Genomic DNA, 19451 nt, shown 5'->3' with positions numbered 1-19451 from the left:
TCGCATAGAGTCGGACACGACTGAAGCGACTTAGCAGCAGCAGGGTTTATGATAATCACTGAACCTGGCAGACTGTTATGTGTACTTAATTGTGTTCATAGGTTCACAAGTCATTGCTTATTTTTGACTGTTGTCCTCAAATCTAGGTCTCTCACAAGCCCAGGTCACTCACTCATACTCAAGCTGCCTCCCTGCCGTACGTGGCTCTCACAGCATGGTCTGCCATAAACAAGGTTGGTGGCCTGAACGACAGGAATTGCACAGGAAAACGGTGAGCGTCAGTGGTAGCACCTAAAACTCCCTTCTTTACTGTGGTGACGTCTTTGCAGAAGATGTGTCAGAAGCATCAAAACTAGGCTCATTTACATGAGCAGAATTGTGCTAACATTTCAAACAATTTCTAAAGAACTCTTGTGTCCATTTTTTTTTTCAATCTCATTCTGTCGATTCTTAGCTCAATCAGTTGAGAATTTAAAAAAATACATAGATGGACATTAGGAGTCGAAGCCTTCTAAAATGATGCAAAATTTTTGTATGTGAATCTCTGGGAAGAAGATCCATGGCTTTCATCAGATTCCTAAAAAAACATGAAGAATGACTTAACTTATGGTTTTTGAAGAATGATTTTGAGGCACTAGTGTTTTTTTCCTGCCTTTGCTAGGCCTGGCTCTCCCACTGGCAGATTTCTATGAAAAACAGATACACAGCCCTTGAGCAAACTGTTGTGCCCTCTTAGGCTCTGCGCTCTCTCAGGCTCCTTTAGGCAGTTTTGGTGCTTCCAGAACTTGCAGGTAGGTTTGTTGGGTTTGCAAAGATATAGCGACGATGCTTTAGATGCTCTTGAGTTCATATTCAAGAACTTCCTAGCCCACTTGGGCACTTCATCTTTGTGAGTTTTTAGGGGTTCAGTGAGGTAACACATACAAAGTCAGTGGCATGGGTTGTAGTCGAAAGGCACACAGTATCTGGTGGTGCTGTTATTAACAGTGGCTACTGTATTCTTTGTGTTTCACAAAGTTGGCAGCGTAGAGAAAACTGATGCTTTTATTATTTGGTAAGAAAACTAGAACCATTCAGTGATTGTGGTGAAGCAGAGGGTTGCAGGTGGAATTTTTCGTTTCCTTATTACTAAGGTTGTGCTGGAAAAACAATTGAAGTTCTGTGTCATTCTCTACTCCTGTTGTTATGAAACATTGTACTTTACCTTTAAGTTTAGTGAAAGCTTAATAGCTGCTTTTTCTGAAAGCCGCATAAAGGCTGTTCATCTAATGAGGTGCTATCCTTCACTGTAGAATTGAAGGCAAATATTTATTCAAAAGGTCAACCCTGTTTAATTTTTAAGCTTTTGAGGCTTATCATTCTTGAAGTTGCCATTTTGGCCCAACACTTTGTTTAAATTAGTTTGACCATGTAGATCTTTCTAATGGTTTGTCTCAGTTAATAACCTTGGAAAAATCATAGGCAGGATTTTTAGACATTTATTATTATTGTAGGCTCTGCAGTGACATTGATTCTTTGCTTTCTTTTTCCTTAAAAAGCATTTAGATTTCTATGCCCACGTGACCACTCTGGGTAGAGAGCGCTCATTCCTTTGCTGGTTCAGGCTCTTTGGGCATTACCTTTTTTTTTTTTTTTTTTAAGTATTCTGTAGAAAATGAGTTAGAAACAGAGCTAGCTGTCTCTTCTTGTCCCAGTTGATCGTTTGCTTTGTGGGTATTATATTGTCTTCTGTTTAAGCAATAATGGCTTGGAACTGGGCAAGTAGAGGCCTGGGTTCCTCTCTCTGCTACTAACTAATCAGCTGCCCACAGGCATGCATGTTATGGCCTCTGCTGTTTCCACCACGGTACTGAGAGTAGGACAGTGTAGGTTGTTGGGTGGGCTTTGAGAACTGGAACGTTTTATACCTTATAAAAGTGATTTAAACATTACGTTGAGTCTGTGCACACTGATTTATTCATGTGTTAACCACCCTGGAGCAAAACCCACTGTAAAGAGGCTTGCCGGCTCCCGTCATGGACTTCTGTCGCATTCCCACCTGTGCAGGGGCTCAAATGCCTTTGCTGTGTGAGTGGCAGTGGGAACCTGGTCCTTGGTGCTCTGGGAAATTTCAGTTTACTGAGATTACTGCACACGATGGTAATAATGCCTCCCTCTCCAACTGCTTGCTTGTGAGAAGCACATGGGAGATGTGAGCCTTAAAATACTGTAAAAATACTTCTACATGAGGAGATTACTGTTGTAGTGGGGTTTTACTAACGTAAACCCAGAGGTTCCAGTGTCCAAAGTGACTTTTTTCAGTTTGACTATCCTTTGTGATTGGTGGAGCATATTATGGCTTCTCAGTCCATTCTGAAGGAGATCAGCCCTGGGATTTCTTTGGAAGGAATGATGCTAAAGCTGAAACTCCAGTACTTTGGCCACCTCATGCGAAGAGTTGACTCATTGGAAAAGACTCTGTTGCTGGGAGGCATTGGGGGCAAGAGGAGAAGGGGACAACAGAGGATGAGATGGCTGGATGGCATCACTGACTCGATGGACGTGAGTCTGAGTGAACTCCGGGAGTTGGTGATGGACAGGGAGGCCTGGCATGCTGCGATTCATGGGGTCGCAAAGAGTCGGACATGACTAAGCGACTGAACTGATCTGCACTGAAGCAATAATTACTCCTTTACTCTTAGCTATTGGCATTAAAGCAGTCTTTAGTTTGCACCAAAGCAAGTCAGTGTTTGTCATCCAGCACGAACACTGTTTTTCTAACTAGCTGATTAAAAAAAAAACCCTAAAACTAACAATGACAAAAACACCCACCTTGGAAGATTTTTACAGGATTTCTTTGTAACATACAGCTTTTTGAAACTAAGACAAAGCTTTCTAAGGCCTCGATGGTGTTTTGCTTTTCCTTTTTTATTCTGTCATTACATTTTTGCCACAACTGAGCATCGGTGAACCAAGGGAATAACTTAATATTGATGTTATATGTCATTTTTGCCCACACTTTGGTATCACTAGAGAAGTCACATGAAATGATTTCCTTGTTATCAGCCCATCCGTAGTTTCTTCATGACTTATTCAGTAGGAACCCATAGATAACTTAGAGTTCTCAAGATGAATAGAACTTTTAAAAAAAAGTGGTTACACCAGGTATTTTTGAGAAAGGGTTCTATCTGATGGTGATATTTATCAGTAGTGTCATGCTCTGTCTGAAATACATCTCTTGCTGGAAAGTTACACTTCACTCTGTTTGACAGAAGTATTAGAAAGTGTTAGAAATTGAACTATTCCTCCTCTGCAAAATAAATTCACTTCTAAATTGTGTATACCTGAAACTCAAGGCAGTGGCTTTAGGAATGCTCTTCCCTGTTTCTTTTTTGAGATTAGACTTTAAGACAGTGAAATTTTGTCATGGAAGTGTAAATTAGGTGTCTGATTAATTCTGTTTATAGAGTTAGGCTGAAACATGAAACATTGGATTTCCCCACCATATGCCTGTACCAGTAATCACACCAGCTTCCTTCTTTCTGCTGCCTTTACCTGCCTGTCCTTCACCCTCCTACCCACCTGCTTCTCCTTGCTGTCCATCCCTACCACCCCTGGGGACTTCTGGGTTTGCATTTGCACCTGACTGGGTTGTACGGGGGAGAGCGGACAGGGGAAGGAGAAAGTGTACCTGCTGGAAGAATTCCTGGGGTTGGGAGGAAGTGGAGAAGGAAGGGTGCAGCCCTGGCCTGGCCAGTGTGCGGCGATGGGTCAGGCGTCCACCCTTGGCCTGTTTTCCAGGGAGCTCTGCTAAAGGAGTCAGTAGAAAACTCGTACCTAACCATTGGTGGTTTACAGATAGTTACCACCCACTCCCCCCACCCCCTGCCACCTGGAAAACTCTCTTGTGATGCACTGGAACCTCAATTCCAGCCTGGCCAAGCAGCTGCAGCCGTTCTCATGGGTCACAGCTGACCGAGCTGTCAGCCCAACAATGCTTTTCAGTTCTTCCAGTTTGACCTCTGAAGTCTCCAGCACTGTAAACCACTTTCATTATGTTCACTTTTTCCATGGTTTCAGGGACATTAGACACCTTTAGTTTTCTTCTTGCCTTTTCAACCAGTTCTTGTCTTTTTTAAAGGCTCCCTTTATTTCTCCCCCAGCCCTTTAACCATCACTGTTTTCTAGTCGTCCCTTCCTCTGTCTCCTAGGGTTCTCTCATCTGCTTCCAGCTTCTTTTTCTGCTTTGGTGATTTGCAGAACCCTGTTTCTAACTCCGGCCTCTCTACTTAGTCCCATTCAGTTAGATGTTCCCATTGTAGCTGAGACTCAACTTGTGCAAAACAAGACTTACTGACTGCCACCCTGACTCTTCTCCTGTATGCCTACTGTCAGTTAACTGATTTTCCATAAGCCAAACTTGGTATTGTTTGCCAACCCAGCTCCTCTCCCACTGCTGTGCTCTCCCTTATTGTCCATGTCATGTAAAATTTAGGATGGTTGTCAGAATTGGAAAAATGTCTTCCAGCTTTCTTTACAAGCTGTAAAATTCCAGGGCCTCTCACATGTTCTTGTGCACTGAATAAACCCAAAATACATTTTGATTGACAACCTTCATCAACTGTTGTTCAGTCGCTAAGTCACGTCCGACTCTCTGTGATCCCATGGACTATAGCACATGAGGCTCGTCTGTCCTTCAGTATCCTGGAGTTTGCTCAAATTCATGTCCATTGAGTCGGTGATGCCATCTAACCATCTCGTCCTCTGCAGCCTAATATCTTCCCTGTGAAAGTGAAAGCTGCTCAGTTGTGTCCACTCTTTGTGCCCTCATGGACCATGGGATTCTCTGGGCCAGAACACTGGAGTGGGTAGCTGTTCCCTTCTCCAGGGGATCTTCCCAACCCAGGGGTCGAACCCAGGTCTCCCACATTGCAGGCGGATTCTTTACCAGCTGAGTCTCCAGAGCAGCCCAAGAATACTGGAGTGGGTAGCCTATTCCTTCTCCAGCAGATCTTCCCGACCCAGGAATCAAACCAGGGTCTCCTGCATTGCAGATTCTTTACCAGCTGAGCTACCAGGGAAGCCCAAGAGTGGTGTTAAATGACAGAAATAATACAATTTAGTAGCAAGTGTGATGTCCTTCATTCAAGGGAAACAATCCATGGATTGGGAAGTGCAGTGCCTCACAAGCTCTCTTCCTGAGGGAATTTGGGCACAAGTGACACTCAGCCTTAGAAGTGGCAACACGGAAACTGGGTATGGGGGGGGGGTGATTTCCCTATAAGACTAGCCGTTCCTCTTAACACCATGTACCTCAGATTGGAACTTGACCTCACAGTCTTCCAACTGAGATCACATACCTGGTTTCAGCACTCAGTGAAGCTCAGGTTCTTGATGTCTCATTGCAGAAAGAATTCAGTGAGAGACAAAGTGATAGGTAATAAGTGGATTTATTTAAAGAGAAACACATTCCACAGACAGTGTGGGCCATCTCAGAATGTGAGTTGTTGTTCAGTCACTCAGTTGTGTCCGACTCTTTGCTATCCCATGGACTGAAGCACACCAGTCTTCCCTGTCCTTCACCATCTCTTGGAGTTTGCTCAAACTTCTGTCCTTTGAGTCGGTGATACTGTCCAACGATCTCATCCTCTGTTACCTCCTCCTCCTCCTGCCTTCAATTTTTCCCAGCATCGGGGTCTTTTCTAATGAGTCGGCTCTTTGCATCAGGTGGGCAAAGTATTGGAGTTTCAGCTTTAGCAATAGTCCTTCCAATGAACACCCAGGACTGATCTCCTTAGGATGGACTGGTTGGATCTCCTTGCAGTCCAAGGGACTCTCAAGAGTCTTCTTCAACACCACAGTTCAAAAGCATCAGTTCTTCTCCACTCAGCTTTCTTTATAGTCCAACTCTTACATCCATACATGACTACTGGAAAAACCATAGCCTTGATTAGACAGACCTTTATTGGCAAAGTAACATCTCTGCTTTTTAATATGCTGTCTAGGTTAGTCCGGAGAAGGCAATGGCAACCCACTCAAGTGTTCTTGCCTGGGGAATCCCAGGGACGGGGGAGCCTGGTGGGCTGCCGTCTCTGGGGTCGCAGAGTCGGATAGAACTGAAGCGACTTAGCAGTAGCAACAGCTAGGTTGGTCATAACTTTTCTTCCAAGGAGTAAGCGTCTTTTTAATTTCATGGCTGCAGTCACCATCTACAGTGATTTTGGAGCCCCCCCAAAATAAAGTCTGTCACTGTTTCCACTGTTTCTCCATCTATTTGCCATGAAGTGATGGGACCAGATGCCATGATCTTAGTTTTCTGAACATTGAGCTTTAAGCCAACTTTTTCACTCTCCTCTTTCACTTTCATCAAGAGGCTCTTTAGTTCTTCTTCACTTTCTGCCATAAGGGTGGTGTCAGCTGCATATCTGAGGTTATTGATATTTCTCCCAGCAATCTTGATTTCAGCTTGTGCTTCATCTAGCCCAGCATTTCTCATGATGTACTCTGCATATAAGTTAAATAAGCAGGGTGACAATATACAACCTTGATGTACTCCTTTTCCTATTTGGAACCAGTCTGTTGTTTCATGTCCAGTTCTAACTGTTGCTTCCTGACCTGCATACAGATTCTCAAGAGGCAGGTCAGGTGGTCTGGGATTCCCATCTCTTTCAGAATTTTCCACCGTTTATTGTGATCCACACAGTCAAAGGCTTTGGCATAGTCAATAAAGCAGAAATAGATGTTTTTCTGGAACTCTCTTGCTTTTTCAGTGATCCAGAAGATGTTGGCAATTTGATCTCTGGCTCCTCTGCCTTTTCTAAAACCAGCTTGAACATCTGGAAGTTCATGGTTCACGCATTGCTGAATCCTGGCTTGGAGAATTGTGAACATTACTTTACTAGCGTGTGAGATGAGTGCAATTGTGCGGTAGTTTGAGCATTCTTTGGCATTGCCTTTCTTTGGGATTGGAATGAAAACTGACCTTTTCCAGTCCTGTGGCCACTGCTGAGTTTTCCAAATTTGCTGGCATATTGAGTGCAGCACTTTCACAGGATCATCTTTCAGGATTTGAAATAGCTCAACTGGAATTCCATCACCTCCACTAGCTTTGTTCGTAGTGATGCTTCCTAAGGCCCCCTTGACTTCACATTCCAGGATGTCTGGATCTAGGTCAGTGATCACACCATCGTGATTACCTGGGTCATGAAAATCTTTTTTGTGCAGTTCTTCTGTGTATTCTTGCCATGTTTTCTTAATGTCTTCTGCTTCTGTCAGGTCCATACCATGTCTGTCCTTTACTGATAGAATGTGGTCCACTAGAGAAGGGAATGGCAAACGCCTTCAGTATTCTTGCCTTGAGAGCCCCATGAACGTACGTCTCTCCGTCCCTGCTCATATACCCGTTGCCGGGTACCGTGACGTCCAGTCCTCCCGTAGTGAAGTGCCGTGATGCCTTGTTGTGTTGACGTAGTGGGAAGTAGGAATATTCTTGGAAGGCATTCTTAAACCAGAGCAGCCTGTAATAACTCAACTCAGAAAGTACTGTGCGCCATGCCAGTGTTTCCCACTGAACCCAAAGCAATTGTATTTTTTCAAATCAAATGTAGCATCACCTGGCAAGAGAGGAAGTATTGATATAATGGAGGGGAAGGTAGGAGTGGAAAGAGACAGCAGTTTTAACTGATTGTGGTTAGTAGGAGGAGAAAAATAATTTTCCCTCTACCCTTCTGAGTTCTCTACTGAGGCTTCTGTAATAAAAGATTAATAAGAGAAAAACAAACAAATTTATTAACATGTATGCCTCCTGTATACATGAGAGATGCCCCTGGGAAGAATGAGTTACTCAAGGAGTTAGCTTAGAATTCAGGCTAAAATGCTGTCTTAAAGCTCAAGATAAAAGAAAAGTATAAGGAAGGCCAGTTGTTGAAAGTTTACCAGGAAAAGCAAGAATAAAATTCGTTATGCAACTTTAAGTTGGTGACTTCTCCCTTGATAAGGGTCTAAAGTTATCTCCAGGGATTAACCTTTGTCCTTCCTGGTAAAGAGCAGAGGGAGCACTTTTGTAAACTTCTGTTCTGCTTTTAGGCAGGTAGGAGTTCAGAGATTTATTACATCTGCTTCTCAGTTGCCTTCAGCTCAGAATAATCCTTATGCCTAAGAGGCATGTTTTGGGGTGCCATGTTTATCAGCATATCTTACTTTTATAAGTTTTACAAAAGCACGTATGTGTTACTTGAAAACTCAGTTCACCTCTTGGTGGGTGTCAAGTCAAAAGACACAACCAAGCCAAAGTTCAGGAGAAGGAAGGATTTATTATTAATTGCAGCAAGTAAGGAGGATACTGAGGTCTGTCACAAACAGTGTTGCTCTTTACAGCATAGGACCTTGCTTCTATCACCAGTCACATCCGCAGTTGGGTTTTGTTTTTGCTTTGGCTCCATCCCTTCATTCTTTCTGGAGTTTTTTCTCCAGATCTCCAGTAGCATATTGGGCACCTACCAACCTGGGGAGTTCCTCTTTCAGTGTCCTATCTTTTTGCCTTTTCATACTGTTCATGGGGTTCTCAAGGCAAGAATCCTGAAGTGGTTTGCCATTCCCGTCTCCAGTGGACCACATTCTGTCAGACCTCTCCACCATGACCTGCCTGTCTTGGGTGGCCCCACAGGGCATGGCTTAGTTTCATTGAGTTAGACAAGGCTGTGGTCCGTGTGATCATATTGGCTAGTTTTCTGTGATTATGGTTTCAGTGTGTCTGCCCTCTGATGCCCTCTTGCAACACCTACCGTCTTACTTGGGTTTCTCTTACCTTGGACTTGGGGTATCTCTTCACGGCTGCTCCAGCAAAGTGCAGCCGCTGCTCCTTACCTTGGAGGTCGGATAGCTCCTCTCAGCTGCCGCCCCTGACCTTGGACATGGGGTATTTCCTCTTGGCCACTTGCCGCTCCAGCGCCTCACAATAGAAGCAAGGTCCGATGCTGTAAAGAGCAATATCGCATAGGAACCTGGAATGTTAGGTCCATGAATCAAGGCAAATTGGAAGTGGTCAAACAGGAGATGGCAAGAGTGAACGTCGACATTTCAGGAATCAGCAAACTAAAATGGACTGGAATGGGTGATTTTAACTCAGATGACCATTATATCTACTACTGTGGGCAAGAATCTCTTAGAAGAAATGGAGTAGCCATCATAGTTAACAGAAGAGTCCAAAATGCAGTACTTGGATGCAATCTCAAAAACAACAGACAGTTCTCTGTTCATTTCCAAGGCAAACCATTCAATATCACAGTAATCCAAGTCTATCCCCTGACCAGTAACGCTGAAGAAGCTGAAGTTGAATGGCTCTATGAAGACCTATAAGACCTTTTGGAACTAACACCCAAAAAAAATGTCCTTTTCATTGTAGGGGACTGGAATGCAAAAGTAGGAAGTCAAGAAACACCTGGAGTAAAAGGTAAATTTGGCCTTGGAATACGGAATGAAGCAGGGCAAAGGCTAATAGAGTTCTGCCAAGAGAACACACTGGTCATAGCAAACCCCCTCTTCCAACAGCACAGGAGAAGACTCTACATATCGCTATCACCAGATGGTCAACACCAAAACCAGATTGATTATATTCTTTGCAGCCAAAGGTGGAGAAGCTCTATACAGTCAGCAAAAAAAAGACAGGGAGCTGACTGTGGATCAAATCATGAACTCCTTATTGCCAAATTCAGACTTAAATTGAAGAAAGTAGGGAAAACCACTAGACCATTCAGGTATTACCTAAATTTAATCCCTTACAATTATACAGTGGAAGTGACAAATAGATTCAAGGGACTAGATCTGATAGAGTGCCTGATGAACTATGGATGGAGGTTTGTGACACTGTACAGGAGACAGGAATCAAGACCATCCCCAAGAAAAAGAAATGCAAAAAAGCAAAATGGCTGTCTGAGGAGGTCTTACAAATAGCTGTGAAAAGAAGGGAAGTGAAAAACAAAGGAGAAAAGGAAAAATATACCCATTTGAATGCAGGGTATATTTGAATGCTATTCCAAAGAATAGCAAGGAAAGATAAGAAAGCCTTCCTCAGTGATCAGTGCAAAGAAATAGAGGAAAACAATTGAATGGGAACGACTAGAGATCTCTTCAAGAAAATTGATACCAAGGGAACATTTCATGCAAATTTGGGCTCAATAAAGGACAGAATTGGTATGGACGGAACAGAAGCAGATATTAAGAAGACGTGGCAAGAATACACAGAACTATACAAAAAAGATCTTCACGTCCCAGATAATCACGATTGTGTGATCACTCACCTAGAGCCAGACATCCTGGAATGTGAAGTCAAGGGGGCCTTAGGAAGCCACTGTGAACAAAGCTGGTGGAGGTGATAGGATTCCAGTTGAGCTATTTCAAATCCTAAAAGGGGATGCTGTGAAAGTGCTGCGCTCAATATGCCAGCAAATTTGGAAAACTCTGCAGTGGCCACAGAACTGGAAAAGGTCAGTTTTCATTCCAATCCCAAAGAAAGGAAATGCCAAAGAATGCTCAAACCACCACACAGTTGCACTCATCTCACACGCTACTAAAGTAATGCTCAAAATTCTCCAAGCCAGGATTCAACAATATGTGGACTGTAAACTTGCAGATGTTCAAGCTGGTTTTAGAAAAGGCAGAGGAACAAGAGATCAAATTGCCAACATCTGCTGGATCATCAAAAAAGCAAGAGAGTTCCAGCAAAACATCTATTTCTGCTTTATTGACTATGCCAAAGCTTTGATTCTGTGGATCACAACAAACTGTGGAAAATTCTGAAAGAGATGGGAATACCAGGCCACCTGACCTGCCTCTTGAGAAATCTGTATGCAGGTCAGGAAGCAACAGTTAGAACAGGACATGGAACAACAGACTGGTTCCAAATAGGGAAAGGAATATTTCAAGGCTGTATATTGTCACCCTGCTTATTTAACTTATATGCAGAGTACATCATGAGAAATGCTGGGTTGGATGAAGCACAAGCTGGAATCAAGATTGCCGGAAGAGATATCAATAACCTCAGATATGCAGATGACACTACCCTGATGGCAGAAAGTAAAGAAGAACCTCTTGATGAAAGTGAAAGAGGAGAGTGGTAACAGTTGGCTTAAAGCTCAACATTCAGAAAACGAAGATCATGGCATCCGGTCCCATCACTTCATGGCAAATAGATGGGGAAACAGTGGAAACAGTGATAGACTTTATTTTGAGGGGCTCCAAAATCACTACAGATGGTGACTGCAGCCATGAAATTAAAAGACGCTTACTCCTTGGGAGGAAATTATGACCAAGCTAGACAGCATATTAAAAAGCAGAGACATTACTTTGCCACAAAGGTCTGTCTAGTCAAGGCTGTGGTTTTTCCAGTAATCATGTAGGAATGTGAGAGTTGGACTATAAAGAAAGCTGAGCACCGAAGAGTTGATGCTTTTGAACTGTGGTGTTGAAGAAGACTCTTGAGAGTCCCTTGGACTGCAAGGAGATCCGATCAGTCCATCCTAAAGGAGGTCGGTCTTGAGTGTCTATTGGAAGGACTGATGTTGAAGCTGAAACTCCAGTACTTTGGCCACCTGATGCAAAGAGCTGACTCATTTGAAAAGACCCTGATTCTGGCAAAGATTGAAGGCAGGAGGAGAAGGGGACAACAGAGGATGAGATGATTGGATGGCATCACCGAGTCAATGGACATGAGTTTGAGTAAACTCCAGGAGTTGGTGATGGACAGGGACGCCTGGCATGCTGCAGTCTGTGGGGTCACAAAGAGTCAGACAACACTGAGCGACTGAACTGAACTGATCTGAACTGATCACAAACAAAATTGGAAAAGTTTTAAGCTAAGAGAATATGTGTATTCATGTAGGGACTTGGCCTTGGAAGCTTTGATTGATTACAATCATAAGAGCCAGAAAAGGTTGATGTCATCATTCCTTCAGTTCTGTCGCTCAGTCGTGTCCAACTCTTTGTGACCCCATGGACTGCAGCATGCCAGGCTTCCCTATCACCAACTCCTGCAGCTTGCTCAAACTCATGTCCATTTCATCAATGATGCCATCCAGCCATCTTATCCTGTGTCGAGGTTCCAGTTGATATGGTTGTTAAGCTCTTCAGGTTAATCTTTATCACTGAAACAACTGGGAGTCTTTACCTTTGACATTGTAAACAACAATAGCAATTGACATTATCTTTGCTATTATTCCATGGGATTCCCTGGTGGCTCAGGTGGTAAAGCGTCTGCCCAGAATGGGGGAGACCCAGGTTCAATCCCTGTGTTGGGAAGATCCCCTGGAGAAGGAAATGGCAACGCACTCCAGTATTCTTGCCTAGAAAATTGCATGGACAGAGGAGCCTGGTGGGCTACAGTCCATGGGATCGCAAAGAGTTGGATAGAACTGGGAGACTTCACTTTCACTTTCTTGCTATTGTTACCTCTCTTGCCTGATAAGAGTTATTTCTGCATTCTTTTGTTCCCTTGAAAGTGAAAGTGTTAGTCACTCAGTGGTGTCCGATTCTTTGCAACCCCATGGATTGTAGCCCACCAGACTCCGGTCCATGGAATTCTGCAGGCAGGAATATTGGAGTGGGTTGCCATTTCCTTCTCCAGGGGATCTTCCTGACCCAGGGATTGAACCTGGTAATTACTGAGACCTGTTTGCTCTCTGTAGTCTGTTGCGATTTTTACACCTGAACATTTTTGTGCTACCTTTGCAGAGTAGAGAGTCCTGAGAAAATGTTCTAGGACAAGTACATGTGCTGTATGCAGTAAACTGGGAAAACTGCGCAAGGCCAGTTTTTTCTGGCTCCCTACTTCATCTGGTCTTGGAGATCAGATGCTCTTTTCCCCCCGGCACAGGGCACACACCTTTACCCAGGGTCTCCTGGCCAGCTTCATGGAAGAAGGTCAGAGAGTCCTTCCCGCATTTGCTGTTTCTCACATTCCTTCCGCTTAAAATATTCAGTCTGCCAAGGTGCTGTGTTTGGGGGTGGCATGTCCTGAACCCTGTTAGTTCCAGGGAAGAGCCTCCTCTGGCCATGCTACTTCTCTCATCCAGTCTCGTGTCGCCATCCCAAACGAGCCTTCTCTCCATCTTACTCCCTCTGTTTTGCACCAGATGGAAGGAATCAATGTCTTGGGATGGTTCCCAATGCCAGTCCTGTTTGGGGAGCTGTGTTCCCAGTACCCCAGGTTGAAATTCTGAATACACGTCTCATAGAACCATTGTTATCCTGTGTATGAGGTATTTGGTCCATTATGGGTTAACTAAACCTTTTTAAAGGGCTACCCTGGGCATCTTGCCAAGATGTATAAGTAGCTTTGTTTTCATGGGAAAATGTGTTTAAAGTTCCAAACAGCTAATTTACACATGAACTCTTCTGTAAGTTGGGGAATGTCTGCATGAATTAGGGAGGCTTGGAAGGAGGGGACACACAAACCCAGACTGTCTCGGTCGCGCTTGGTTGATTTGTTTTGTAGCTCTTTTCCCTTATTCAGGTTGTTTCTCACTTACTTAAGGGAATAAATTTAGCATATTATGATACGGTTTCTTTCACCCATTTCCCCCCACCCCCCAGATTTAAGAGTTCTGGGTGAGACTAAAATGAGTTTATGTGTTTTCAGCCTCATCCTTATTTTTTTAAAGACCACTTGTTTCTATGGATGGAAGATTTAGCCATATTTAAATCAGTTCTGTTTCTGAGCCATTAGGGCTTAATGAAGGGCACTCTGCTCTTGTGATGTGACTTTTATTTTTATTTCCATTACAAGTATGTGGTCTGGGGAGAGCAGTCATGACGGTCATATAGTTCTACTTTAGAAAGGCGAAGAAACTAAATATAAGCTTAAATTAGATTGGAGATGCCAGGTCTTGCTCATTCACTCCTGGAGTACACCTCTGTGATTATCGTTTCATTGCAGATGCATCTGAGGCCTAGAGATTCAGTTAATGAGAGCGTTGGGACTTGACCCCGGGTCTCTAGATACCCTGCCCTGGCATTTGAAGACTTCTGGGGCTTAGCCAGAATATAGAAGTTTGAAAGGCAGTTCCCTACTTCTGGATCGCCTGCTGTTTTGTAGTGTGTTTCATATATTTTTTATTTGTAAGGCGATTAGGGTGTTGATGCCATGTCTCGTGAGATTGTGATACTGAAAATGTGACTGTAGAGCCCTTAGGCGCCCAGATGCTGAATACAGAGTGACTCAGTCACGGTAAAGAAGTCAGCATTGCCTTAGTGCCTTAACATATGTTTAGGGAGAGCCGAAAGATGGGCAGAAATGACAGAGGAAAATGAGAATCTAGGGTTTAAAATGCATTAGCAGCTTAATAATTATTCCTGTTTTCTTCCCCCATATTTTTATATCTGCCACAGTTCAGTTCCCACTGACTTCAAAAGAAGCTGGGCATATGGACTTAGTAAGAGAGGAATGTGATTAAAATTATTGGCAATTTTGAATTATAGTGCTTTTTGCAAAGAGTATTTCCTGGGTACTTGCTGTTTATAAACCAACAAGCAATACAGCACACTTTTCTTCACCGTGACAAATAGGCTTCTACTTCAGTCAAGTCTGAATGTATCTTGTGACTATTACTGGGTAGAAAGTACTCCCGCTATAGCACTGACGTGAAGCGCCACTGGGGGTAAGGGACAGCAGGATTTTCTCTTTTTATTGAAAGTGCTTTGAAGAGTACAACAAGAGTTTGTTGAGTCATAGGGCTTCAAACCGTGGAGTACTAGCTGACTTACTGTTGGCTTGAAAATACATTTGCCTGCTGTCCAATCTGGGGGCTTTCCTTCATTAAAGAAAAGTACAGGCCCTGGTCAAGCCTGCACAAAACATGGAGCTTGCAGGACCAGAGAATGGCGTGTCCCCAGGCTGCTTCACACACAGACCATTGGTCTGTAGCACTCATTGGGCTTGTTCTTTGCCCGTTCTGCACTCACGGGCGCCATCAAGTGGCAGCATCAGGAACTGAAGCTGCCAATGCAGAACCACACCCTCTTCCACCAAGCACTGCTGAGAAACACAGTGTTGCTTTTTTATATGGAGGAGTGAGACTGTTTTGGATTAAGAGAGATGGGGGGAAGCTATGATCTAACAGCAATGAGACTGGAGATGTGTCGGGCCATTGGATACCTGAGCAGCCATTCTATTTGTGTGTGTGTGTGTGAAAGTCACTCAGTCGTGTCCCAACTGTTTGTGACTCCATGGTCTCTACAGTCTTTGGAAATCTCCAGGCCAGAATACTGGAGTGGGTAGCCTTTTCCTTCTCCAGGGGATCTTCCCAACCCAGGGATCAAACCCAGGTATCCAGCATTGCAGGAAGATTCTTTACCAGCTGAGCCACAAGGGAAACCATTGTATTTGGTATCCTCTTAATCCAGCATTCTTAGAACTAGAAATTCATTTCAAGCTTTTCTTTATTGGAAGAAACTTTAATGCAATTTTTCAAATAGCCAGGTGACTCCCACATTTAGGGTAGCAGCAGTGGTTGTTAATTGTCAGATATAATGCTGATTTAAATGATTTTTTTTAATGATTTATATTTTTATTTTTGGCTGTGCTGGGTTTTCATGGCTGAGCGTGGGCTTTCTCTAGTTGTGGAGAGTGGAGGCTACTCTCTAGTTGCAGTTCACAAGCTTCTCACTATGGAGCGCAGGCTCAGTATCTGTGGCACACAGGCTTAATTGCCCCATGATATGTGGAATCTTCCTGGACCAGGGATCGACCTGTGTCCCCTGCATTGGCAGGCAGATTCTTAACCTCTGGACCACCAGGAAAGTCCGATGATTTTAAAGTCAAGCAACGTGGATCAGGCATCTGCTACACCGAGGGTAGTATGACTAGTGCTGGGCATATATAAGGTCTCTGTCCTTGAGGCTTGCAGAACGGCTTGGGCAGCAAGCATATGAATGAAAGTTAACAGCATGCCACACGCACAGCGTGGATATCAGGCTCAGGGGTATTGTTCAGACAAACAGGTATTGTTCACAAACTGTGAGCCTTTGCGGATAGGGTGATCTCAGCAGACAGTGAAGGCATCTGAGCGCTTGAGACCTGGGCCAACATGCACGGGACTTGGGGTACATGCGAGGGGACCAGGGAGGCTCAGGTGGAGAGTCTGTTGTAGAAGTAGTTGAGAGGAAATCAGAGTTGCAAAAAGATAAGATTGTGAAGAACTTAAATGAGAGTTTGACCAAACTTATATTTCCAAAATAAGAGGGTAAAATATTCCATGGGTGAACTAATTGTTGGATGTATCTGTGAAGCAGTCTTAGTGTTCCCCCTCCCCCTCCCCAACCATTTAGGAAGCATTAAGGCTATTAAATGTGTGAATTGAAGGATTTTTGGAAGAGTATATCTTTAAAGTTTTTTTTATTCTTTACAATTTATAATTCTGTGGAATTAAAAGTAACTCTTCTAAAAGGAGTATCGTTTCCAAAGAGACTTGTCTTAATTACATTTGATGGTGTTAATTTCAAAAGGAATAGCTGACTGAAAAATATTACCAGTAACTTCTAAGATCCAAAGGGTGACAGTCAGCCTTCTGTGATTTGGGTAAGAAAGAAAAAAATAAAATGAAAGTAGAGTTAAGATTATAAACACAACGTCTGTTCTAAGATCAGGTGTCCCTGCTTAAGGTAAGTGACCGAGTTCCCTGCGCTTTCCAGCAGCGGAGTCAAAGAGGGACCCACAGCCTGCAGCTACAGCGTTTGCAGTGACAGGTAATAGAAGCATAGCTACTGCCGCAACTTAGTCTTCAGAAAAATGGTTTTTTCCCGTGGGCACTCCATATGGCACTCCACAATTCTCATGAATTCTCTCAACAGTATCTCCTTAGCTAATGCAGTATCAGATATCAAATAGTAACTTTTGTAATGTCTCTCAGCCTAGACTGGTAACAGAACACCAAAGTGCAATTCAGTACAGTTTTCTGAGGATTTGAATCTCTGCAGTCAGAGGAAGGCAGTTCACTGGAGCGCTAGCTTAATTCAAGAATGAAATGTAAGAATGTGTAAAGCAGTGATTCTTGACTAGTGAGTCTCTTTTTGAATCATACCTTCTTTGGGAACTTGGTGATAAGTCTGATGGATCCCTCTTCTCCCCAGTGCACTTAGGCGTGGTCTCACCAAACTTTGCATGTTATTTGAGTCAGTTCACAGTTTCAGGGGGTACACCCTCACAGCCCTCAGCGGCACTCATCCACAAACCCCAGGCTGCACACCCTTGATCTGGAGAGGCAGGCAGACTACACACGGTGAGCAAACATGGTGAAAACCTGGAGCGCAAGCATGATGCACTGATGAAACAGATTCGTCTGCTTTAACAGAAAGCAAACTGAAGACAAGATTGGTTTCCCTTTATGAAAGCTGGTGAGCGTGAGGGGACGTGTCCGAACAAAAGACGTTTATTCCACTTTGGCAAGAATGTGGTCAGGAATGTGATTTTTCTTAGAGAGCAACTGAACATTGTGTAGCACACTGAAGAGGACCCCAGAGCTCGCCCCTAGAGAAGCTGTAGTGATGAAAGCCTAGAAAAACTATAAGGCGAATGCCACCAACAGCCATCTGAGCCACCTTTAAAAATACAAATCATTGGTGTATTTGATATTTTGTATTTTTGGTAAAGAGTTCATAGTATGTCTAACTTTAAGCATTTATGGATTCTTGGTGAACCTGATAAATAAAAACCTTGTGTAATAGAATCTTGGAAAGCTGAATGTTTGCTTTGGGGATTATCTTCGAGCCAGTTACATGTTGAAAACGTCTTGTTTGTTTATTCAGTTATGTTGGCTTAATATCTTCATGATAGTTTCTTTTGTGTTGCAGTGTTTTAATCCTGGGCGCTTCAGGTGGAGTTGGTACTTTTGCTATACAGGTAAGACAATTTATCTTGTGATTAGGAAGATTATTATTTTCATGAATTAAAAAATTTATATATTGTGGATTACTTTTTCTTGAAAGCTGAGAGAAATTACATTCATTGTGATTTCAGCTTGCTCTTCTAAGAAGGAAATTTTCTAAGATAGAAGGAAGCGTTAACCTTTCCAGTGGTTTAATATGTGAATTAGTTTTGTGGACATCCTGTGTAACAAATGGAGGAAAGCTTTCAGGGAGGAAGACCATGGGCAAGTGAAAATGGATTGAGGTTTGCAGTTTGGTAGAAATTGATAAGCTAGTTCTAAAAAATATATATATAAGACATGCAATAGCCAAAATGCTGTGTAAAGATGGTAGAACTCATATCTACAGAATCAATGCAATCTTATCAGAATAGCAGCTGCCTTTTTTGTTGTTGTTGCATAAGCGGGCAAGTGGAACCTAAAATCATGTGGAATTTCAAGGGACCCCAAGTTGCCAAACAGTCTTGGCAAAAAAGGACAAAATTGGAGGACTCACACTTCTCAATTTTAAAACTTAGTTACAAAACTATAGAAGTCAAAACAGTGGTACTGGATTGGCTTTACCCCAAAAATGTTTTTGGTGTTAAAAAAAAAAAGAAATAGGGGGAAAAAAAAGAACTACAATAAAATATATATATGTATTAAAAATATATATATATATATGTATCAAAAAAAAAGTTTTTTCATAAAGTTAGATATATAGATCAATGAAATAGAATTGAACATCCAGAAGTAAACCAGTGTATCTGTGACCAGTTGATTTTTGACAAGGGTGACAAGACAGTTAAACAGGGGAAAGAACAGTCTTTTCAGTGAGTGGTACTGAGTCAACTAGATATCCACATATAAAAGGATGAAGTTGGACCCCTATCTCACATCATATGTGAAAACTAATTCAAGCTGGGCCAAAGACCTAAATATAAGAGCTAAAACCATAAAACTCATAAGAAAATATGGGAGTAAATCTTCATATATTGGATTTGGCAATAGATTCTTAGATATGACACCAAGAGCGCAAGTAAAAGGAGGAAAAAATTAGGTAAATTGGACTTCATTAACTTTAAAACTTCTGTGCATCAAAGGATACTATCAAGAAAGTAAAAAGCCAACACAGAATGAGAGCGAATATTTACAAATCATTTATCTAATAAGGATATAGTATACAGAATACGTAAAGAACTCTTAACAGCTCAACAACAAAAAGGCAACCCAGTTAAAAAATTAGCAAAGGACTTGAGTAGACACTGCTTGAAAGAAAATCTAAAAATGGGCAGTAAGCCCATGAAAAAGTGTTTAACATCATTCGTCATTAGGGAAATGCAAATCAAAACCACAGTGAGTGAGTGACTTGAGGAGGTGTGGCATTTATGTGTGTGTGTGTTTATGTATTTGTATATACACCCCCCCACACACAAAATGCATATTACTAGCCATAAAAAATAATGAAATATCACTATTTGTAGCAACATGGATGGACCTAAAGAATTATGCTTAGGGAAATAAGTCAGAGAAAGATAAATACTATATGATATCATTTATATATGAAATCTAAAAATA

General features: G+C 42.6%; 1 protein-coding gene across 5 annotated transcripts in view; it reads left to right on the top strand.

Annotated features, from left to right (window-relative positions):
• Window positions 1-19451, top strand: part of RTN4IP1 (reticulon 4 interacting protein 1) — a 133888-nt gene that overhangs the window by 92966 nt on the left and 21471 nt on the right. For all 5 annotated transcript variants that reach the window (XM_044924358.2, XM_044924357.2, XM_044924359.2 and 2 more), the window contains 2 exons: window positions 147-271; window positions 17821-17869. In XM_044924358.2, the coding sequence (XP_044780293.1) occupies window positions 147-271; window positions 17821-17869 (174 nt within the window). The remainder of the gene's footprint in view (window positions 1-146; window positions 272-17820; window positions 17870-19451) is intronic.

This window comes from Bubalus bubalis, chromosome 10 (assembly GCF_019923935.1).
Source record: "Bubalus bubalis isolate 160015118507 breed Murrah chromosome 10, NDDB_SH_1, whole genome shotgun sequence".
NCBI lineage: Eukaryota > Metazoa > Chordata > Mammalia > Artiodactyla > Bovidae > Bubalus > Bubalus bubalis.
This window is presented reverse-complemented; position numbering and strand designations above follow the sequence as displayed.